Genomic DNA, 16,874 nt, shown 5'->3' on the forward strand with positions numbered 1-16,874 from the left:
GGAGGCTGAGGAGGGAGGATCACTTAAGCCTAGGTGTTTGAAACCAGCCTGGGCAACACGGTGAGACCCTATCTCTACTAAAAATTAAAAAATTAACCGGGTGTGGTGGTGCATGCTTGTGGTCCCAGCTACTTAGGAGGCTGAGGCAGGAGGATCACTTGGGCCTGGGAGGTTAAAGCTGCAGTGAACCATGATCACACCACCTCATTACACTCTGGCCCACAGAGGGAGACCCTGTCTCAAAAAACAAAACAAAGGTAAATTCTGAATGGCAATTTTCCTAGTTCATATATATGTTTCCATATAGTTATCTGCAGGTTCCCAAGATAGTTTCTGAAACAAAACAATACCTTGCACATTGCCTGGTTCCTTATTTCCTTCCCCTTGGTTCACGTGACCTCTGCTCCGTTTCTCTGGCACTGGGATTAACCAGTGGCTCCATAGTTCAACAGGGAATTCTTAGTTTTTAATGTAGCCTAATGCTTCTGGTTTTAAATATGGAGAGAGTTAAAGTGATACTGAACAGTTTGCTTTTTTGCTTTCGTTGATACTGGTTTGCTGTGATTCATCAGACTCTTAATTACTTTAACAGATAAACAAGAATTTCAGTTATGTTAAGTTCTGTGTTTTCTAAAGCAAGACCAAAGGAGAAGGCTGATGGTACAATCAAGAGTACAAAAGGAACTATTATGCAATGTTTGCTTTACTTTCTTTCTTTTTTTTTTTTTTTGAGACAGAGTCTTGCTCTGTCACCCAGGCTGGAGTACAGTGGCGCCATCTCTGCTCACTGCAAGCTCTGCCCCCTGAGTTCACGCCATTCTCCTGCCTCAGCTTCCCGTGTAGCTGGGACTACAGGCGCCCGCCACCACGCCTGGCTAATTTTTTTTTCATATTTTTTGTAGAGACGGGGGTTTCACCGTGTTAGCCAGGATGGTCTCGATCTCCTGACCTCCTGATCCACCTGTCTCGGCCTCCCAAAGTGCTGGGATTACAGGGGTGAGCCACCGCACCTGGCCAATGTTTGCTTTACTTTCTATTCAAGTTTGAAATATGTAGAAATTCAGATGAAACAATTTTAAATATTAGAACACTTGGGAACAAAAAATGTTTCAGAATATAAATATAAGACATTCTAATATATCTTTTTTTTTTTTTTTTCTTGGTCAGGCATTAAAATAAGCATTTGGCTCATTGTCCTAGGGTCTTAACAAGATTTAGGAAGAAACTGATGGAAATAGTAACCATCCTAGAATCTGCCCTTGAGGCTCTGGTGCCCAGCCCTGCCTGCTTTCTTTCAGTTCCTTGGATATAGTGTGTTTCCTCCTTTCGCTTGGCTGTGGCATGAGCTGTTCTAGTTGGCTGAAACATTCTTTTTTCATTCTTTGGAATTCAGCTCAGATGTTACTTCCTCAAGAAAGCCTCAGAACTTCTCCCCCTGGGTAGGTCAGATTACATTCTCTGGGCACCCTGAGCTGCTTCCTCATCTATGGAAAACATTTGTCATCATTGTATGCTCCATGCAGGCAGGGATATGTCTAGTTATTCAGGGCTCTAAGCCGGGCACTAAGAGCAGAGCACACAGTAGACACTCAATAAATATCTGTTGAGTGAAGTCAACCTATATTAAGTGCCAAGTGCATTGCTTCATTTACTCCTCAGCATAACCTTTTAGGTAGATACCCCCATTTACAGATGAAAAAACAGATAACTTGCTCAAGGTCACAGAGTCAACCAATGACACAATCAGGACTTGACAACGTCACTTTGATGCCAAAGCCAGTGTTTCATTTTGTCTTTTACTTTCTTTGTTGCAAGCAGTCATCCCAGTGAAAATCCAGAGTTCTAAGCATTGTACTATATGATCTCCCATAGGAAGACAGACAGGGTCTGATCCAAATTCAGTGAAATCCAGCAATGGGTTTATAATGGATATTTGTTATGTGCCTTCCTAGCATCCATTCCAAATTCAACCCAATGACCACAACCAAAGAGCATTTAGCAAAGGGATTTTATTACTTGCAACAAGTAAGGAGAACGCCAGGGATTATTCCCAAAGCAGTATCTCCCAGAGCTGAGGGCTTCATCAGGTTTTATAAGTATAGGGTAATGAGGCATGATCTGACTGGATCTTGCAATGAGGTGATGCGGGGAGGCATGATCTGAGTGGATCCTGCCATGGGGTGATACCACAGCTCGTCTGATCGGTCTTAATTCAGTCCCCATTCTTGGACTGAGCACTTAGCTTAGGTTCCCCCTGTGGTTGAAGGCTTGGTTCATCTGGGCGTGCTCAGGGCACACGACCTGAGGGTCCATTGGCAACTGAAAAACAACTCACAACTTTGTTACATAAAGGTTAAATCAGATTGGTCTGGTATGGCCACAAAAAGTAGGCTTGCTCTTTCTAACTGGCCTTGTGCCCTGGAAGCACGAAGGTCAGAGCCATTTCTACCAACTTACTACCTAACAGAGCAGAGGGGAGGACAGACATGACCCTAGAGATCGTCTGGTTCCTGGTAACGTTTTCCGAGCCCTGTTCATGCTGTGCCTGAGGCTTTCTGCCCATATGATTTTCACTAATTTGAATTGGTAGAGTTCTTTTTCTGCTTAAGCCTATATGGGTTGGGATTCTGTCAGTTGGAATCAAAGGATTCCTAACCAGTATAGGACCTAAAAGACACTGGATGTGTTTTGCCTTTTTTTTCTTTCTCTCTTTTGCACAGGCTGAAGTCGTCTCCTCAGGCTCTAAAATGATTATAAATGTGTGTTCTCTGGGCTCGAGGAGGAAAGTGGTGAGAAGGTGTGAGGGCAGCGATGATGATCAAAGGAGATTTCGTGGTGTGGGGAGTCGGGGCTTCTAAGACTTGCTCAGTAACTTGTGGAATGACTGTAAAAAACTTCATTTATTTATTTCTCTACACCTCAGTTTTCTCTGAAAAGTGACGATAATGTTTGCCACGCCACTTAGACAAGAGGGAATTGATAAGACTATGCCTAGGACTTTGTACTTTGGTATTATCTTTCAACGTAATGACATTTCACCATTTCAACCTGTGGCTTTTCCTATTTCTCAATCACTAGACTGACCAATAGTGAGATGGGTGGATTAAGGAGGTTCCTATTCTGGGGAGATAACAGAGGAAGGAGATTCATGTTCCAGAGCTTAGGAAGCATTAGGTGTGCATTCAACCTCACTGCATCAGCAACTCTTCATGTTCAAGAGACATTTAAAATAGTAAGCTTCCTTTCTTTCCGCTCTGTGGATTTAACAAATGGGATCTTTGGACTTGAACTTTTTTGCTTTTTTAAAGTAGCCAAACATCACATGATGGACTTGAACTTCTCAAAACCCATTCTGATACTTGTAGGACTGCTTTGTGTAAAATCTATTAGCTGTGTTTATAGTTACCTGACTGTAGAAAGAAAAATTTACATGTTTAAATAGCTACAATTTCCACAATGAAGGAAAAGCCTCCCAGAGACATTAAGAAAACCAAAGCCAGCAACGATAAAAACTATATTTCTGTGTCTAACACAAATGTGAATTTATTGGTTGATTTGATATTGAAAATAGTACTTTTACAAAATCATCTCAGAAAATATACTACATTCATTAAAATTCATACAAACCATTGCAGAAAATATTAAACCCTCTAACCAACCTAACACTTGCTTTCAGAGGCACTTGTGATGATTTTCACAGCTTCCATAGTTGCAAAGAACAAAGAAATCATCTTCAAACAGGTGGAATTAGGTAAGAATAATCCAAAAAATATTTGTTTATTTCTTTACAGACTCACAGATTGCTTGATGTTTAGGGACTCTTACCTAGGACACCTAATTATTCAAGGTTTTCCTAATTATACTGGGCTTTTTCATTGCCTACAATCTACAATATTCGGCAAAGTATTAAGGAAAATGTAATAAGGAAATGAACCCAAGAACCTTAACCACCTCAAATAGTTTTATGGATATACTAAAGTATCAAGTACAATCTTAAGACTTTAGAACTGGAATGCAGGAAAACAAACTTTGGTGGAATACTGGAATAAAAGACATAAAACTGGGCAGAACTAGGTGTGGCAACCTTGTATGTCAATTCTGAAAGCCAGACTAGTGACGCTAAGAATAACAAATAGGTTCAGATTTGTTTTTCAGAAACTTGAGCTATTTTGGCCAGGTGCAGTGTCTCAAGCCTGTAATCCCAGCAATTTGGGAGGTCAAGGTGGGAGAATCACTTGAGCCCAGGAGTTCAAGACCAGCCTAGGCAACACAGTGAGACCCTGTTTCTACTTCTTTTTTTTTTTTTTTTTTAGACAGAGTCTTGCTCTTGTCACCCAGGCTAGAGTACAATGGCATGATCTCGGTTCACTGCAACATCTGCCTTCCGGGTTCAAGAGATTCTCCTGCCTCAGCTTTCCAAGTACCTGGGATTACAAGCACCCACCACCACGCTGGCTAATTTTTGTACTTTTAATAGAGAAGGGGTTTCGCCATGTTGGCCAGGCTGGTCTTGAACTCCTGACCTCGTGATCTGCCCGCCTCGGCCTCCCAAAGTGCTAGGATTACAGGCATGAGCCACCATGCCCAGCCCCTGTCTCTATTTTTAAAACACAATTTAAAAGCAAAAAGAAAAAATCTGTGCTGTTTAGACTCGGACTTTTAATTAGCTAGTATTTCTTAATTCAATCAATAAATGATTGAGACCTTTTCACCACTCCCTTTTCAAAGTCTTCTTTTGAGTGATGTAAGTACTGCTTATCACCAAGCTCTCAAAGAGAAGATGAAATTAAAATCTGATGGGTAACTATTTAAATAAGACAACCGGGGTAACCCATTTCTCCAGGACCCCTCTCGGCAGCAGAGAGCTATTCTCTTTCTTTTGCCTAGTAAATCTCTGCTCTTAACCTTAAAAAAAAAAAAAGAAAAAAAAGCAATTGGAAAAAATTTCAAGCCAATGAATAAAACAAGATTTGGGGAGAATGGTAGATGCTAATTATGAAAGTCGACTGTTTCCTTTGAAGGGGGAGTTCAAAGCCGTTTTTTTGATGTGAATTTTTTGGGAGACAATAGAAAATGGCTAAATAGGATATAACAGAAACTTTTAAGGACGGAATTCAACTTTACCTAAAAAAGGTTTCGGGCTGGGCGCGGTAGTTTACGTCTGTAATCACAGCACTTTGGGAGGCTGAGGCAGGCAGATCACCTGAGGTCAGGAGTTCAAGACCAGACTGACTAACATGGGGAAACCCCGTCTCTACTAAAAATACAAAATTAGCCGGTGTGGTGACGCATGCCTGTAATCCCAGCTACTTGGGAGGCTGAGGCAGGAGAATCGCTTGAACCCGGGAGGTGGAGGTTGTGGTGAGCTGAGATTGCAGCATTGCGCTCCAGCCTGGGCAACAAGAGCGAAAACTCCGTCTCAAAAACAAAACAAAACAAAACAAAAAAAACCTTGAGCCGGGTGCGGTGGCTCACGCCTGTCATCCCTACACTTTGGAAGGTTGAGGCGGGTGGATCGCCTGAGATCAGGAGTTCAAGACCAGCCTGGCCAATATAGTGAAACCCTGTCTGTACTAAAAATACAAATTAGCTGGGCATGGTGGTGGGTGCCTGTAATCCCAGCTACTAGGGAGCTGAGGCAGGAGAATCGCTTAAACCCAGAGGCAGAAGTTGCAGTGAGCAGAGATCACGCCATTGCACTCCAGCCTGGGCAACAAGAGCAAAACTGTCTCCCCGCCAAAAAAAAAAAAAAAACAAAAAACCAGTTTCTCTTCTCCCACTTAGCATTTTAAATGTAAAACTGAAGCTTTAAATTCTTTGAGCCATTCAGCTCTTAACTGCCAGCTCACACTATTTCACAGCATATCCATAGATATGAGGGCGCACTATCTCCCAGGACAATGGGGCCTGGATGTGCTGCAGCTTCAGTTTAGAGAAGCCGGCCCGCTCCAGGGTCTTCCAGCTCTCTCTGGTCAGGCTGCACCCGTCGAACAGAAGGGGCCAGACAGGATCCAGGACTTGTTGCCAGAAGGAATTCCAAGTCGAACGCTCAGCTGCCACATGCTCCATGAAATAAAAAGCCCCTCCCTGAGAAGGAAAGAAAGAAAGAAAAAAAAAAAATTCAAAGATTTTTTCATTTCTGCTTTTTTAATTTATTTTTTGAAAACTGTTCTCTGGCACTGACTTGCAAACCTGTGAGAGAACCGTCGAGTTCTGAGCAGGAGAGTCACTCCACACTAAGCTCACTCTTGAGACTGAATAACCGTGTTTTTAATTTTTGTGCCATTTCCACAAATATGCACATTATATGATTAATGAAAATTCTGATTCATCTAAAATCATTACTGAATTCAAGATAACATTTGGTCATTAGGTATTTTATTCAGTCAGTGGATGCTAAATGTAAATTACTGCTTGTAGGAATTAGCAACTGCTGCTTTCATTGAGGAGTCCTATAAATGCTGGTCAAGCACAGGCACAATAGATGTTATTACATGTTATGGGTGGGGCCATCTCCAGAAGTTTTCTACCTATCTACCTCTGAGGGGAGTAGGGAGAAAAGGACCAGACAGTCACCTCAAAAAATCGTGGTAACTGCCCCACTCTTCTTGGCCTCCACCAGCTATCCTAGTCTTGGCCCCTCAGGCAGAGTTTACAGACAGAATTCAGTTTAGTGATGGAGTTCCCCCAAATTATATGGGTAAGTGTAAGACCTATGTTGGGAATAGAAAAATTGGAATTTCCTGATTTGTTTATTATTTCTTGAGACAGGGCCTGGCTCTGTCAACCAGGATGGAATGCAGTGGCACAATCTCAGCTCACTGCAACCTCCACCTCCTGGGTTCAAGCAATCCTCCTGCCTCAGCCTCCCAAGTAGATGGGACGACAGGTACGCACCACCACACCCAGCTAATTTGTTTTTTTGTTTTGTTTGTTTTGTTTTGTTTTTAGAGACAGAGTTTCGCCGCATTGCCCAGGCTGGTCTCAAACTCCTGAGCTCAAGTGATCCTCCTGCCTAGGCCTCCCAAAGTGTTGTGATTACAGGCGTGAGCCATTGTGCCCGGCCCTGATTTTTAAAAAACAATTTCATAGGATAGGGCAGCATAAAGGAGGAGAGGCAGGTTTGGGGAGGTCAGTGTTGCCCTCTGGTTTACACATGTTAAGAGGTGCCTCTGAGCTATCCAGGAGACTGCTGAGTAGACAGCTGGATATGCAAGTTTGGGGTCAGAAGAGAGACCTGGGATAGATGTTTAGATTTGGAAATCATCTGTGTATATGTGGTATTTGAGAATTTTGGAGGTATATGAGATTGCTGGGGAGTGTATGTAAGTGAAATGAACCAATGAAAGGAGTTAGCCAGCTTCCTTTAGGCAGACAGTAGGGAAGGGTCCCAGGAGAACTTCTGACCAGTGCCACAAATGCTTACACGAGATGTTTTGTGCAGATAACGGAACTTGCACAGGGGCTTGCCTAAACATGCCTGCAGTGGACTAAGGGCCCACATGCACGCTGGGGGAATGGGGGTGGAGCCACCAGTAATTCACGCCTTTACAAACAGGGAACCCAGCTCCATCAGCTTTTACATAAAAGCCCTTGTATTCAGTTGCAAAGGGCGCAACTAGCAACCTGCTTTCAGGACTCCTCTTTTTACTGAGAGCTTTCTGTTTTGCTTGATAAATTCTACTCCACTCACTCTTCCATGTTCACGTGCTTATTTCTTCCTGGTTGTGAGACAAGAACCCGGACCTAGCTGAGCTAAGAAGCAAAAATCCTGCATCACCAAGAAAGGAACCCCAATGGTAGGAGATAGGTAGAGGAACAAGAGCCAGCAAAAGTGATAGAAATGTTGAAATCAGAAAGATGAAAACCCCAGTAACAAGCACTGTGGTACAGTGGTAAGAATATCTGCATTTGCATTTGGCCGGGCACGGTGGCTCACACCTGTAATCCCAGCACTTTGGGGAGGCCAAGGTGGGTGGATCACTTGAGGCCAGAAGTTGGAGACCAGCCTGGCCAACATGGTGAAATCCCAACTCTACTACAGATACAAAAGTTAGCCAGGTGTGGTGGTGTGTGCCTGTAATCCCAGCTACTCAGGAGGCTGAGGCAGGGAGAGTCACTTGAACCTGGGAGGTGGATGCTGCAGTTAGCCAAGATCGTGCCACTGTACACCAGCCTAGGTGACAGAGCAAGACTTTGTCTCAAAAGAAAAAAAAAAAAGGAATATCTGCATTTGCATTAAAGAGAGCCAAATTTACTAGCTGTGTAACTTTGGGCAAATTTCTTAATCTCTCTGAGTCTGTTACTTTGTCCTAACATGAAGATACCTACTTTAGAGGACTGTTGAGAGGGTTAAATGAAAATGTAATCAAGTTCTCTTGTTATATCCAGCAGAGAGTGGGTGCTTGGCAAGAGCTAAGGAAGACTCTCATGAATGTGATACCTTTAAGAGGTCAATTGATTTTTGGCACTGTAAAACTGAGATAACAATTACCTGCCTTGCAGCAGTGTTGGGAGATTAGTAATACTGTAAGCAAAACATCTACTAATGTGCCAGTTGGTGTCCAGTCTTAGGATATAAGAACCCAGCATCTGGGTATAAGAATCAGTCCTTTTTTATTTACTACTCTGATATTGAGCCAAAGACAGGATCGTATGATTGTCTCTAAACCCTGTCTCCAAGTTCTTTATTCCTGAGAAACTTCCTTTATTAGAAAATAAAACTGAGGGTTGGGCATGGTGGCTCGCACCTGTAATCCCACCATTTTGGGAGGCCAAAGTGGGCAGACCACTTGAGCCCAGGAGTTTGAGACCAGCCTGGGCAACATGGCAAAACCTCATCTCTACAAAAATACAAAAACTAGCTGGGTGTGGTGTCACATGCCTGTAGTCCCAGCTACTGGGAGGGTGGGGAGGCTGAGACGGAAGGATTGCTTGAGCCCAGCAGGTCAAGGCTGCAGTAAGCCACGATCGTGCCACTGCACTCCAGCCTGGGCAACAGAGGGAAACCCTGTCTCAACAAAAAATAAAAACTGGGATTACAAAACATGCCTTTCCCCCAGAATAGTAAATTCAAATGTTAAGATATCCATATCTTCAGCTTTGTTCAGAATATAAAACGATTTTAAACTAGCTAAAAATAATAAGGGTAATATGTGAAAACTACATACAGGTATAAAGAATTATAGACTTTATGGAAAGGTTTAAAATGAAAAGTAATTCTTTCCCTGAATCCAATCCCATTCCCAAAACGTAACCAATGTTAATAGTTACTTGTCTGTCATTCCCATTAACATATACACATACATGTATATCCTCTCTCCCCCTCACAAAATGGGCACGCAGCGGGCCTATGCTCTACCTAACATTCTGTGGCTTGATTGCTTTTTGTTTTCATTAAAACATTATCTCTTGGGGATTTTTAAGTATCAGCACAGATAACTCTTCTTGTTCTGACAGATGCACAGTGTTCCTTTATACAATATGACAACTCACTTACATAGCATTCTATTGATAGACATTTCAGTTATTTCCAGTTTGTGCTATTACAAATGCTACTCACTATTCTTGTGTATGGACAAGTTTTTGCATGTGGGATAAGTTTTTGCATGTGGATAAAAGAGTATGTGTGCTTTAAATTTTGATATTAGATATCATCCAAAGAAGGTACCTCTTCTAATATGTATGGTGGTGTCCAGTCCCCCAAACCCACCCCAACACTATACTGACCTTAAAAGAAGTCCCTAACGGTATAATAGGTAAAATTAATATCTTCCTTTAATTAACTCTTTAAGTTTGAGCACTTTTTGTCCTGTAATTGGTTTATATTTCTATTCCTGTTATTTGCCATTTTCCCTTTTGTTTTTCTTATTGAAAAAATATTGATCTTATTGACACGTAATATCTTCTAACATGAGGGAAGTTAACCCTTTGTCTATCATCCCTTGCAAATATTTTTTCCAAGCTTGTTTTGTACTTTAACTGTTTTTGGGAGTTTTTTTCTTTTCCTTTTTTTTTTTTTTGAGACGGAGTCTCACTCTTGCCTAGGCTGGAGTGCAGTGGTGCAATCTCGGCTCACTGCAACCTTTGCCCCACCAGGTTCAAGCGATTCTCCTGCTTACAGGCGCCTGCTACCATGCCTGACTAATTTTTGTATTTTTAGTAGTGATGGGGTTTCACTGTGTTGGCCGGTCTGGTCTCAAACTCCTGACCTCAAGCGATCCGCCTGCCTCAGCCTCCCAAAATGCTGGGATACAGACATGAGCCTCCGTGCCCGGCCAGGAGTTTTTTTCTTTATAGCAGTTTTAAGTTTTTATATTCAGATTTATCAATCTTTCTCTTTATAGCTTCTCTCTCACTCTAGGATTTCTAAAAATTCTACAGTCTTTTCTAGTAGTTTACTTTTTATGTTAAAATTGTTTCTGCCACCTAAAATCGACAGGCCTGCCCTTTGTGGTAATGGCTGCTACTAACCAGTCCTCTTCACACCCTTTCACTCACCGGTCTCAGCACTCTGCACACCTCGCGGAGAATCTGCTCCTGGTTCTTCACAGAGCACAGCACCAGGGTGCAGACCACCACGTCCACAGAGCCATCGGCCACCTGGTGCATGTTCTCCCCGGCAGCTATCACAAAGCGCTCAAACTGCAGGTGTCGGTTCTCTGCAATGCTCTTGATCAAAAACTTCTCAAAGTTGGGATTGGGGTCAATACAGGTCACCCTGCACCCAGGTGGGTAGAACCTGAAGTTGGCTCCCGTGCCACAGCCCACCTCCAGCAGGGAGAGCTTCCCGGAGGGGCCCGCAAACTCCTGCAGGTTGCCGAAGAGCTCCCGCTTCTTGCTTGCCATCTGTTCGTTGTACATCACAGTGAACCTCGCCAAGAAGTAGGGGAAGCATTTTTTGCATATCCGGCTCCACAAGCCCAGAAAATTCAGCAGGTATATGGGAAATGCCAGGATGTAGATGGCCAGTCTCAGGATAAAGATGGTAAGCTCCATTGCTCAGAAGGAGGGAAAAAAAAAACCAAACAGATCAACAGTTAGAGACCCGACTCCTCTAATTGCGGGAGAGAAGCTTCTGGCCACACTCCAGAGCCAATCAGCTGCAGAGGAGGAAAAGAACGGGCTGTGCTGGGAAGTCAAAGCACGGGCAAGAGGCCTATTTTGCCTAATTAATAGATGTTTGGCAGCAGTCGATTCAGCTTAGTTTTCATGAGGCAAAATGAGAAGGTTCCCAGCGTTTCCTCAGAAGGAAAGTTGATTATAATCCTTTATTCCTAATCGGTTCCTGTTTCCCCTTCTCTGGGTTTGGAGACGACTGCTAGCTTCCTGCTAGAGTTTTATAAGCACAGTGTACTTACACCCCGCCGGGCTCTCCAGTCACCTCTAAAAGAAAACAGAATTCGTGGGTGGAGCCTGGTCAAACGACACCAGAAGACTGCTGCCAAGCCGTTTATCATAACACAACCCCCTTACTTTCCCCGCCCAAACCCGGTTTTTTTCTAAAAAGGGAAGTGAAAGGACATGCGTGCCCGGCCACAGTCAGCAAGAATTCTCCCTTTTACCTTCTGAGCAGAGGCTCTCAGTGTTCATAACTCAACAACAGGATTATTTTTGTAAACCAAAAATAATGTTCTAGGGCCCCCTAACCATCTGAATGGACTTTCTCCTTGGCCAGGGCGCTCTTAAAATGTAACCTGAGAGACTGGTTCAGGCCATGATGGGAAGTGGGGGCCAGATATGCCTCATTATACCTCTCCAGCGTTAACATCAATGCAGACCTTAAGTACACTTACAGTCTCTTCTCTCTGGCCTGCTACTTGGAGGCTTCATCTGCATAATAAAACTTCAGTCTCCACAACTCTTATTGCAACACAGACATTTCTTTTCTGTTGATCCCAGGTCTTTAGATAAACTCAACCAATTGTCAACCAGAAAAATTTAAAACCTACCTGTAACCTGGAAGCTCCCCGCCTTGCGTCGAGTTGTCCTGCCTTTCTGGACCGAACCAATGTATTTCTTAAATGTGTTTGATTGAAGTCTCATGTCTCCCTAAAATGTATAAAACCAAGCTGCCCCCCACCACCTTGGGCACATGTGCTCAGGATTTCCCGAGGGCTGTGTCATAGGACATGGTCACTCATATTTGGCTCAGAATAAATCTCTTTAAATATTTTACAGAGTTTGACTCTTTTTGTTGATATTTTAAAATCACTGTTTTGGCCTGTACTCCCCCTTTTAAAACAATTTTTTGGCTGAAGGAAGTCAGTTTGTGGACTGCCCTTCTTTTAAAGGACAAGCCTCCGTCTTCAAAATGTGCCTAACTACTCGATTACTCCGCTGATTTGGATAAAAATATTCTCCAGAATATTCACATTTGGGAGCCAAAGGCATTCAGAAAATTGTTTCAAGCATCCATCTGCTTTTTACAAGAAAGCCTGAATCTGGGCACAGTGGTGGGTGCCCATGGTATCAGCTACTGAGGAGCTAAGACAGAAGCATACCTTGAGCCCAGGAATTCAAATCCTGCCTGGGCAACATAGTGAGACCCTATCTCAAAAAAAAAAGAAGAAGAAGAAAAGAAAAAGCCTGAGCTTTAGCGTGGTTAGGGAACACAGAAAAAAAATTTTTTAAGTAGTAATATTTACTTTAAAAAACTGGGTGGTGGATACAGGGAGTGTTCTGTTGCTTCATGATTTGTTATAACCTGCATGTATTTTATAAATATTGTATCTATTCCATCTTTAACAGCTTTTTTGAGGTGGAATTGATATATAACAAACTTTACATATTTAATGTGTCCAGTTTGATAAGTTTTGGAATATCTATATACCCATGAACCCATCACTTCAGCCAAGATAAATGAACATATTAACATATCCATCACCTCTAAAAGATTCCTCTTGCTCCATTGTGAGCCTCCCTTCTGCATTCCTAATCCTGAGGCAGTCAGTGGCCCATTTTCTGTCTGTGGCCTGTTTTCTGTTTTTTTTTTTTTTTTTCTTAGTGAGCAGCAGCAAGATTTACTGTGAAGAGCGAAAGAACAAAGCTTTCACAGTGTGGAAGGGGACCCGAGCGGGTTGCCTTTCTGTCTGTTTTTGAGCAACTCTACAGGACTGGAAGATTCTAAAGCCCTCAGCAAAGGAAAATGAAAGTAATTTTGTAGAGAATTTAATTATTCTTTTTAAAATGGAAAGGCCTATGGCCACAAAGTTTGCTTGTAAGAAAAGTACCAAAGTAACCCCCAGACATAATCATTAACAAAATTAAAATACTTTTGGAAACCTACCTGACTGGACAACTTTGCCATTTATCTCCAGCTATAGATATGTCCTTTTACAAATCAGACCACCTCATTATCTTTCTGGTGACACACTCTTTTCTTTTTTTCTTTTGCACTTATCTTTTGTTTTTGTTTAGGGAAACAGCCTGAATGTTGCTCCTGACAGCATTCTGAAACTCTTAGCAAAGAACAATCCCTGGGTCACAAAGCCCAGCTGAGACAGATGAAATTGAATTGTTAGGCTGGGCGCCGTGGCTCACACCTGTCATCCCAGCACTTTGGGAGGCCAAGCAGGCGGATCACTTGAGGCCAGGAGTTTGAGACCAGCCTGGCTGAGGCATGAGAATTGCTTGAAGCTGGGAGGTAGAGGTTGCAGTGAGCCGAGACTGTGCCTCCAGTCTGGGCAACAGAGTGAGATGAGACTGTCTCACAAAAATAAAAATAAAAATGAAATTGAATGGTCAAATCAAATAATAGAATACTTAATTTTCAAAAAGCCCTACAAAACAAATGTACTACTGATACATACAACAACAGAAATTAATCTTACAGATTAAAGGAAAAAAGTACATACTGTAGCATTTTATTTACATGAAATTCAAGCAAACTGACTTATATAGACATTGTGGGGTTATTGACTTAGAGGCCACAAAATAGCTTTCTAAGGATATTGGAAATGTTCTATACTTTGATTCTGTTGGAAGTTAAACAGATACGTATATACATACCCATACATATATATGTAAAAATTTATCAAGCTGTATACTTAACGTTTGTGCACTTATATGTAAATTTATATCAATGAAAAAAAGCAATAAGACTTCAAGAAAAAAAGGACATAATAGGAATAAAAGGGCACATGTACAGATACTATAGAAAAATTTATATGAGAATACTAGGCACAACTTTATGCTAATATGTTTGAAGAGTTGGATAAATTGAATAATTTCCTGCAAAACTGAAAATACCATAATTGATTCAAGAAGACATAGAATATCTGATTAAACTACTACCATTAAAGAATCTAAACTGGTAGTGTGTATGTCTTCACTCCCGTGTCACGATTTCCAGAGTTATCAGAAACGTGCATGTGAGAGCACCTGTTGAAGTCCTGTAGCTGATTGTAAGCTGTCTTTTGAAGAAGGTTAAAACAAGACAATTGTCTGTGAATGATAAAATTTCTAGGGTAGTTACAGTTAAAAACACGATTGACAAATTTGGTTATTTCTGTGGTTTACAATGGTTTAACATAACCTTAATTTTGATTGATAGCATGTACTCAGACATTGGGATTTTAGACCTCCCATACAATTTTGGAACACATATCAATATTCACTAAACTATAACCTAAGAAGATTAAACATCATTTTGGCAATTCCACATACCTAAGCATGTTAAATAATCCTGTTTACCTCTCTTCTGGAGGCTTCAGGGGCCCTCTGCAGCATCGAAAAGCTAGGGGGTCAGGAAAGACAATTTTGAAACTGAAGTTTGATTGTGAAAAGTTAAATGTTAGAGGTTTAAAACACTTGATGTTATGAAATACAGTTCCAGGTCACCATAAGTTATTTAATTTGCCAAAATGATGACTCAAAAATTTTAAAACAAGGCAAAAATCTTTACTCATTAAGAGGGAAGACTTAGCTTTCCAAACAGTTTGCCTCGTGTCTTCTTTCCTCTTCTTGGTAGTCTGTCCACCGGGCAAATGAAAATCTTTCATTATTCTTCACTGTTACATGAAAATCTGATACAAGGGAGAGAAAACAAGATTTTACCCTTACATTGGTTTCAAAACAATCCTTTATCCCTAGGCAATATTTACATTTCCATGCGTTTTTATAATCTTTTACCACAAACACATTTTACTGTTCTTACACACCTTGCATGTAAATCTATTTTCAGTAGTCTCATTTACATGTTATAATGGTAACTCTTAGCAATTTTTAACTTTAAAACTTAGTAAGTTGTTTTAATTGTGTACTGGGTGCAGATAAAGTCCGACTTCTTCCAGTATAGTCAGGGGCGTGATTAATTTTGTACGTCCCTAGGCCTTACAGAGTTGTAAAGCAGACAGTTTACAACCTTGAAACATTTAGCAAACCTGGTATCTGACTTAGTTGATTTACACCTATTTACATTTTGACGACATTTGTACCAATTATCTTTAAAACTATTTTTATTTCTTAAAGTCACGTGAACTAAAAGATAACTTTTATCTTTTCTTTAAAACATATTTAAGTGCTTATTTTTCTTTAAGCCAATCAGAACTCTATAGACATCATACACAACACATGTATAGCTACACAGACAGAGGATCTAGTCATTATAAGATTTTTCATTTGCCAATCTTCTAATTGGATTATTGGCCTCCAAGTGGGGCCCTTAGGAGCAGGGCTAGGAGAGTGAAATGGTTACATTGTCTGGGGTATATACACTGGGGTTCATTGTCTCAGGCCAAGAAAAAATTCAGGATACAGGCACATGTGGGTGGGTTAAAGAGTGGAAAGCTTAATAGAAGACAGGAGAGAGGAGAGTAGCTCCTTGAGAGAAAAAGAGACAGAGAGAGAGAGAGAGAGAGAGAGAGAGAGAGAGATCTGAAAAAAGTGGGTAGGTGGCAGACCGCAGCAGATATTATAAGCAGGCTGGAGAAGGTGGTGACTGATTTACGTAGGGCTCACAGATTGGTTTGATCAGGTATGACATTTACATAGCACGCAGGGAAGGCTGGCTGCCCTACCCTAATCTTACGCAAATGGGCTTTCTAGTTGATTGGCACCAGAAGGGAAGATGGAACCACCCTCTTGAATATGTCTAGTCTGTAGTTCCTGCCAACATTCACCTGTGCAAGCTCCCAGCTTTCTTGTCTATGTCTGCAGCTCAACTTTACAGGCTGTTCTTTCTTAGAAAATGATTTAGGGCTGATTTCATTGAAGAGAAAAGCCTTACCGAGGGCTCCCATACCCTTACTATCTGTCTATGTGAATTCTTCTTAACTCCTATATCAAAAGCATGCAGTTTCTGGGGAAGAATAAAACAGATTTTGAGAGGGATCTATCTGCCTCTGATTCCTGGGGTTCCATGAGGACAACAGAGGTTTCTCCCAAAATGGAATCCATGGAGCCTTTTCTGTTTTTCCCAAGGAGTCCCAGGCCATCAGAAGTTATCTTGGGACCTCTCATACAGGCATTAAGAGTGGCAAGACAAAATGGAAAAGAAGAACGTAGGTGACTGATTAAAAACCTTTTCTAGAAAACCAAGAGCCAAGAAGAGAAAAACATAAAGGCCTTTTAAATATGCCTGTAGCTTGGATATCCACTTTTAATTCAGCTGAGTGCTCTTTAAGAAAATCCTTTAAAATCCCTTGTTGCCTGACTTTAGCCACACCAAGTGGTTAAGATTTCTGGCATTTGAATTTTACCAAAAGTAATCTCATAGGTGAAACCAACAAGCCTCAATTAAGATTATGATTTAACCATGATTGTACAAGCTATTTTCAAAGGGGTGGTAAGCAGCTTTTGAAACTGCCATTGTGAAACTGTCACTGAGACAGTGAGAGATCTGACCCAACCAACTCCATGTTGCCTCTGGCCTC

General features: G+C 41.5%; 1 protein-coding gene across 1 annotated transcript; it reads right to left on the bottom strand.

The window, feature by feature from the left end:
* Window positions 1-3,517: 3,517 nt before the first annotated feature.
* METTL7A (methyltransferase like 7A) lies at window positions 3,518-12,029 on the bottom strand. The gene is made up of 3 exons (XM_011964365.1): window positions 11,952-12,029; window positions 10,501-11,000; window positions 3,518-6,087 (listed from the first exon to the last, which is right to left on the bottom strand). The coding sequence occupies exons 2-3, from the start codon at window positions 10,996-10,998 to the stop codon at window positions 5,851-5,853; spliced, it is 735 nt and encodes a 244-aa protein (XP_011819755.1). The 5' UTR covers window positions 10,999-11,000; window positions 11,952-12,029; the 3' UTR covers window positions 3,518-5,850.
* Window positions 12,030-16,874: the final 4,845 nt, after the last annotated feature.

The sequence above is a fragment of the Mandrillus leucophaeus genome, unplaced genomic scaffold (assembly GCF_000951045.1).
Source record: "Mandrillus leucophaeus isolate KB7577 unplaced genomic scaffold, Mleu.le_1.0 Scaffold118, whole genome shotgun sequence".
In the NCBI taxonomy this organism is placed as follows: Eukaryota; Metazoa; Chordata; class Mammalia; order Primates; family Cercopithecidae; genus Mandrillus; species Mandrillus leucophaeus.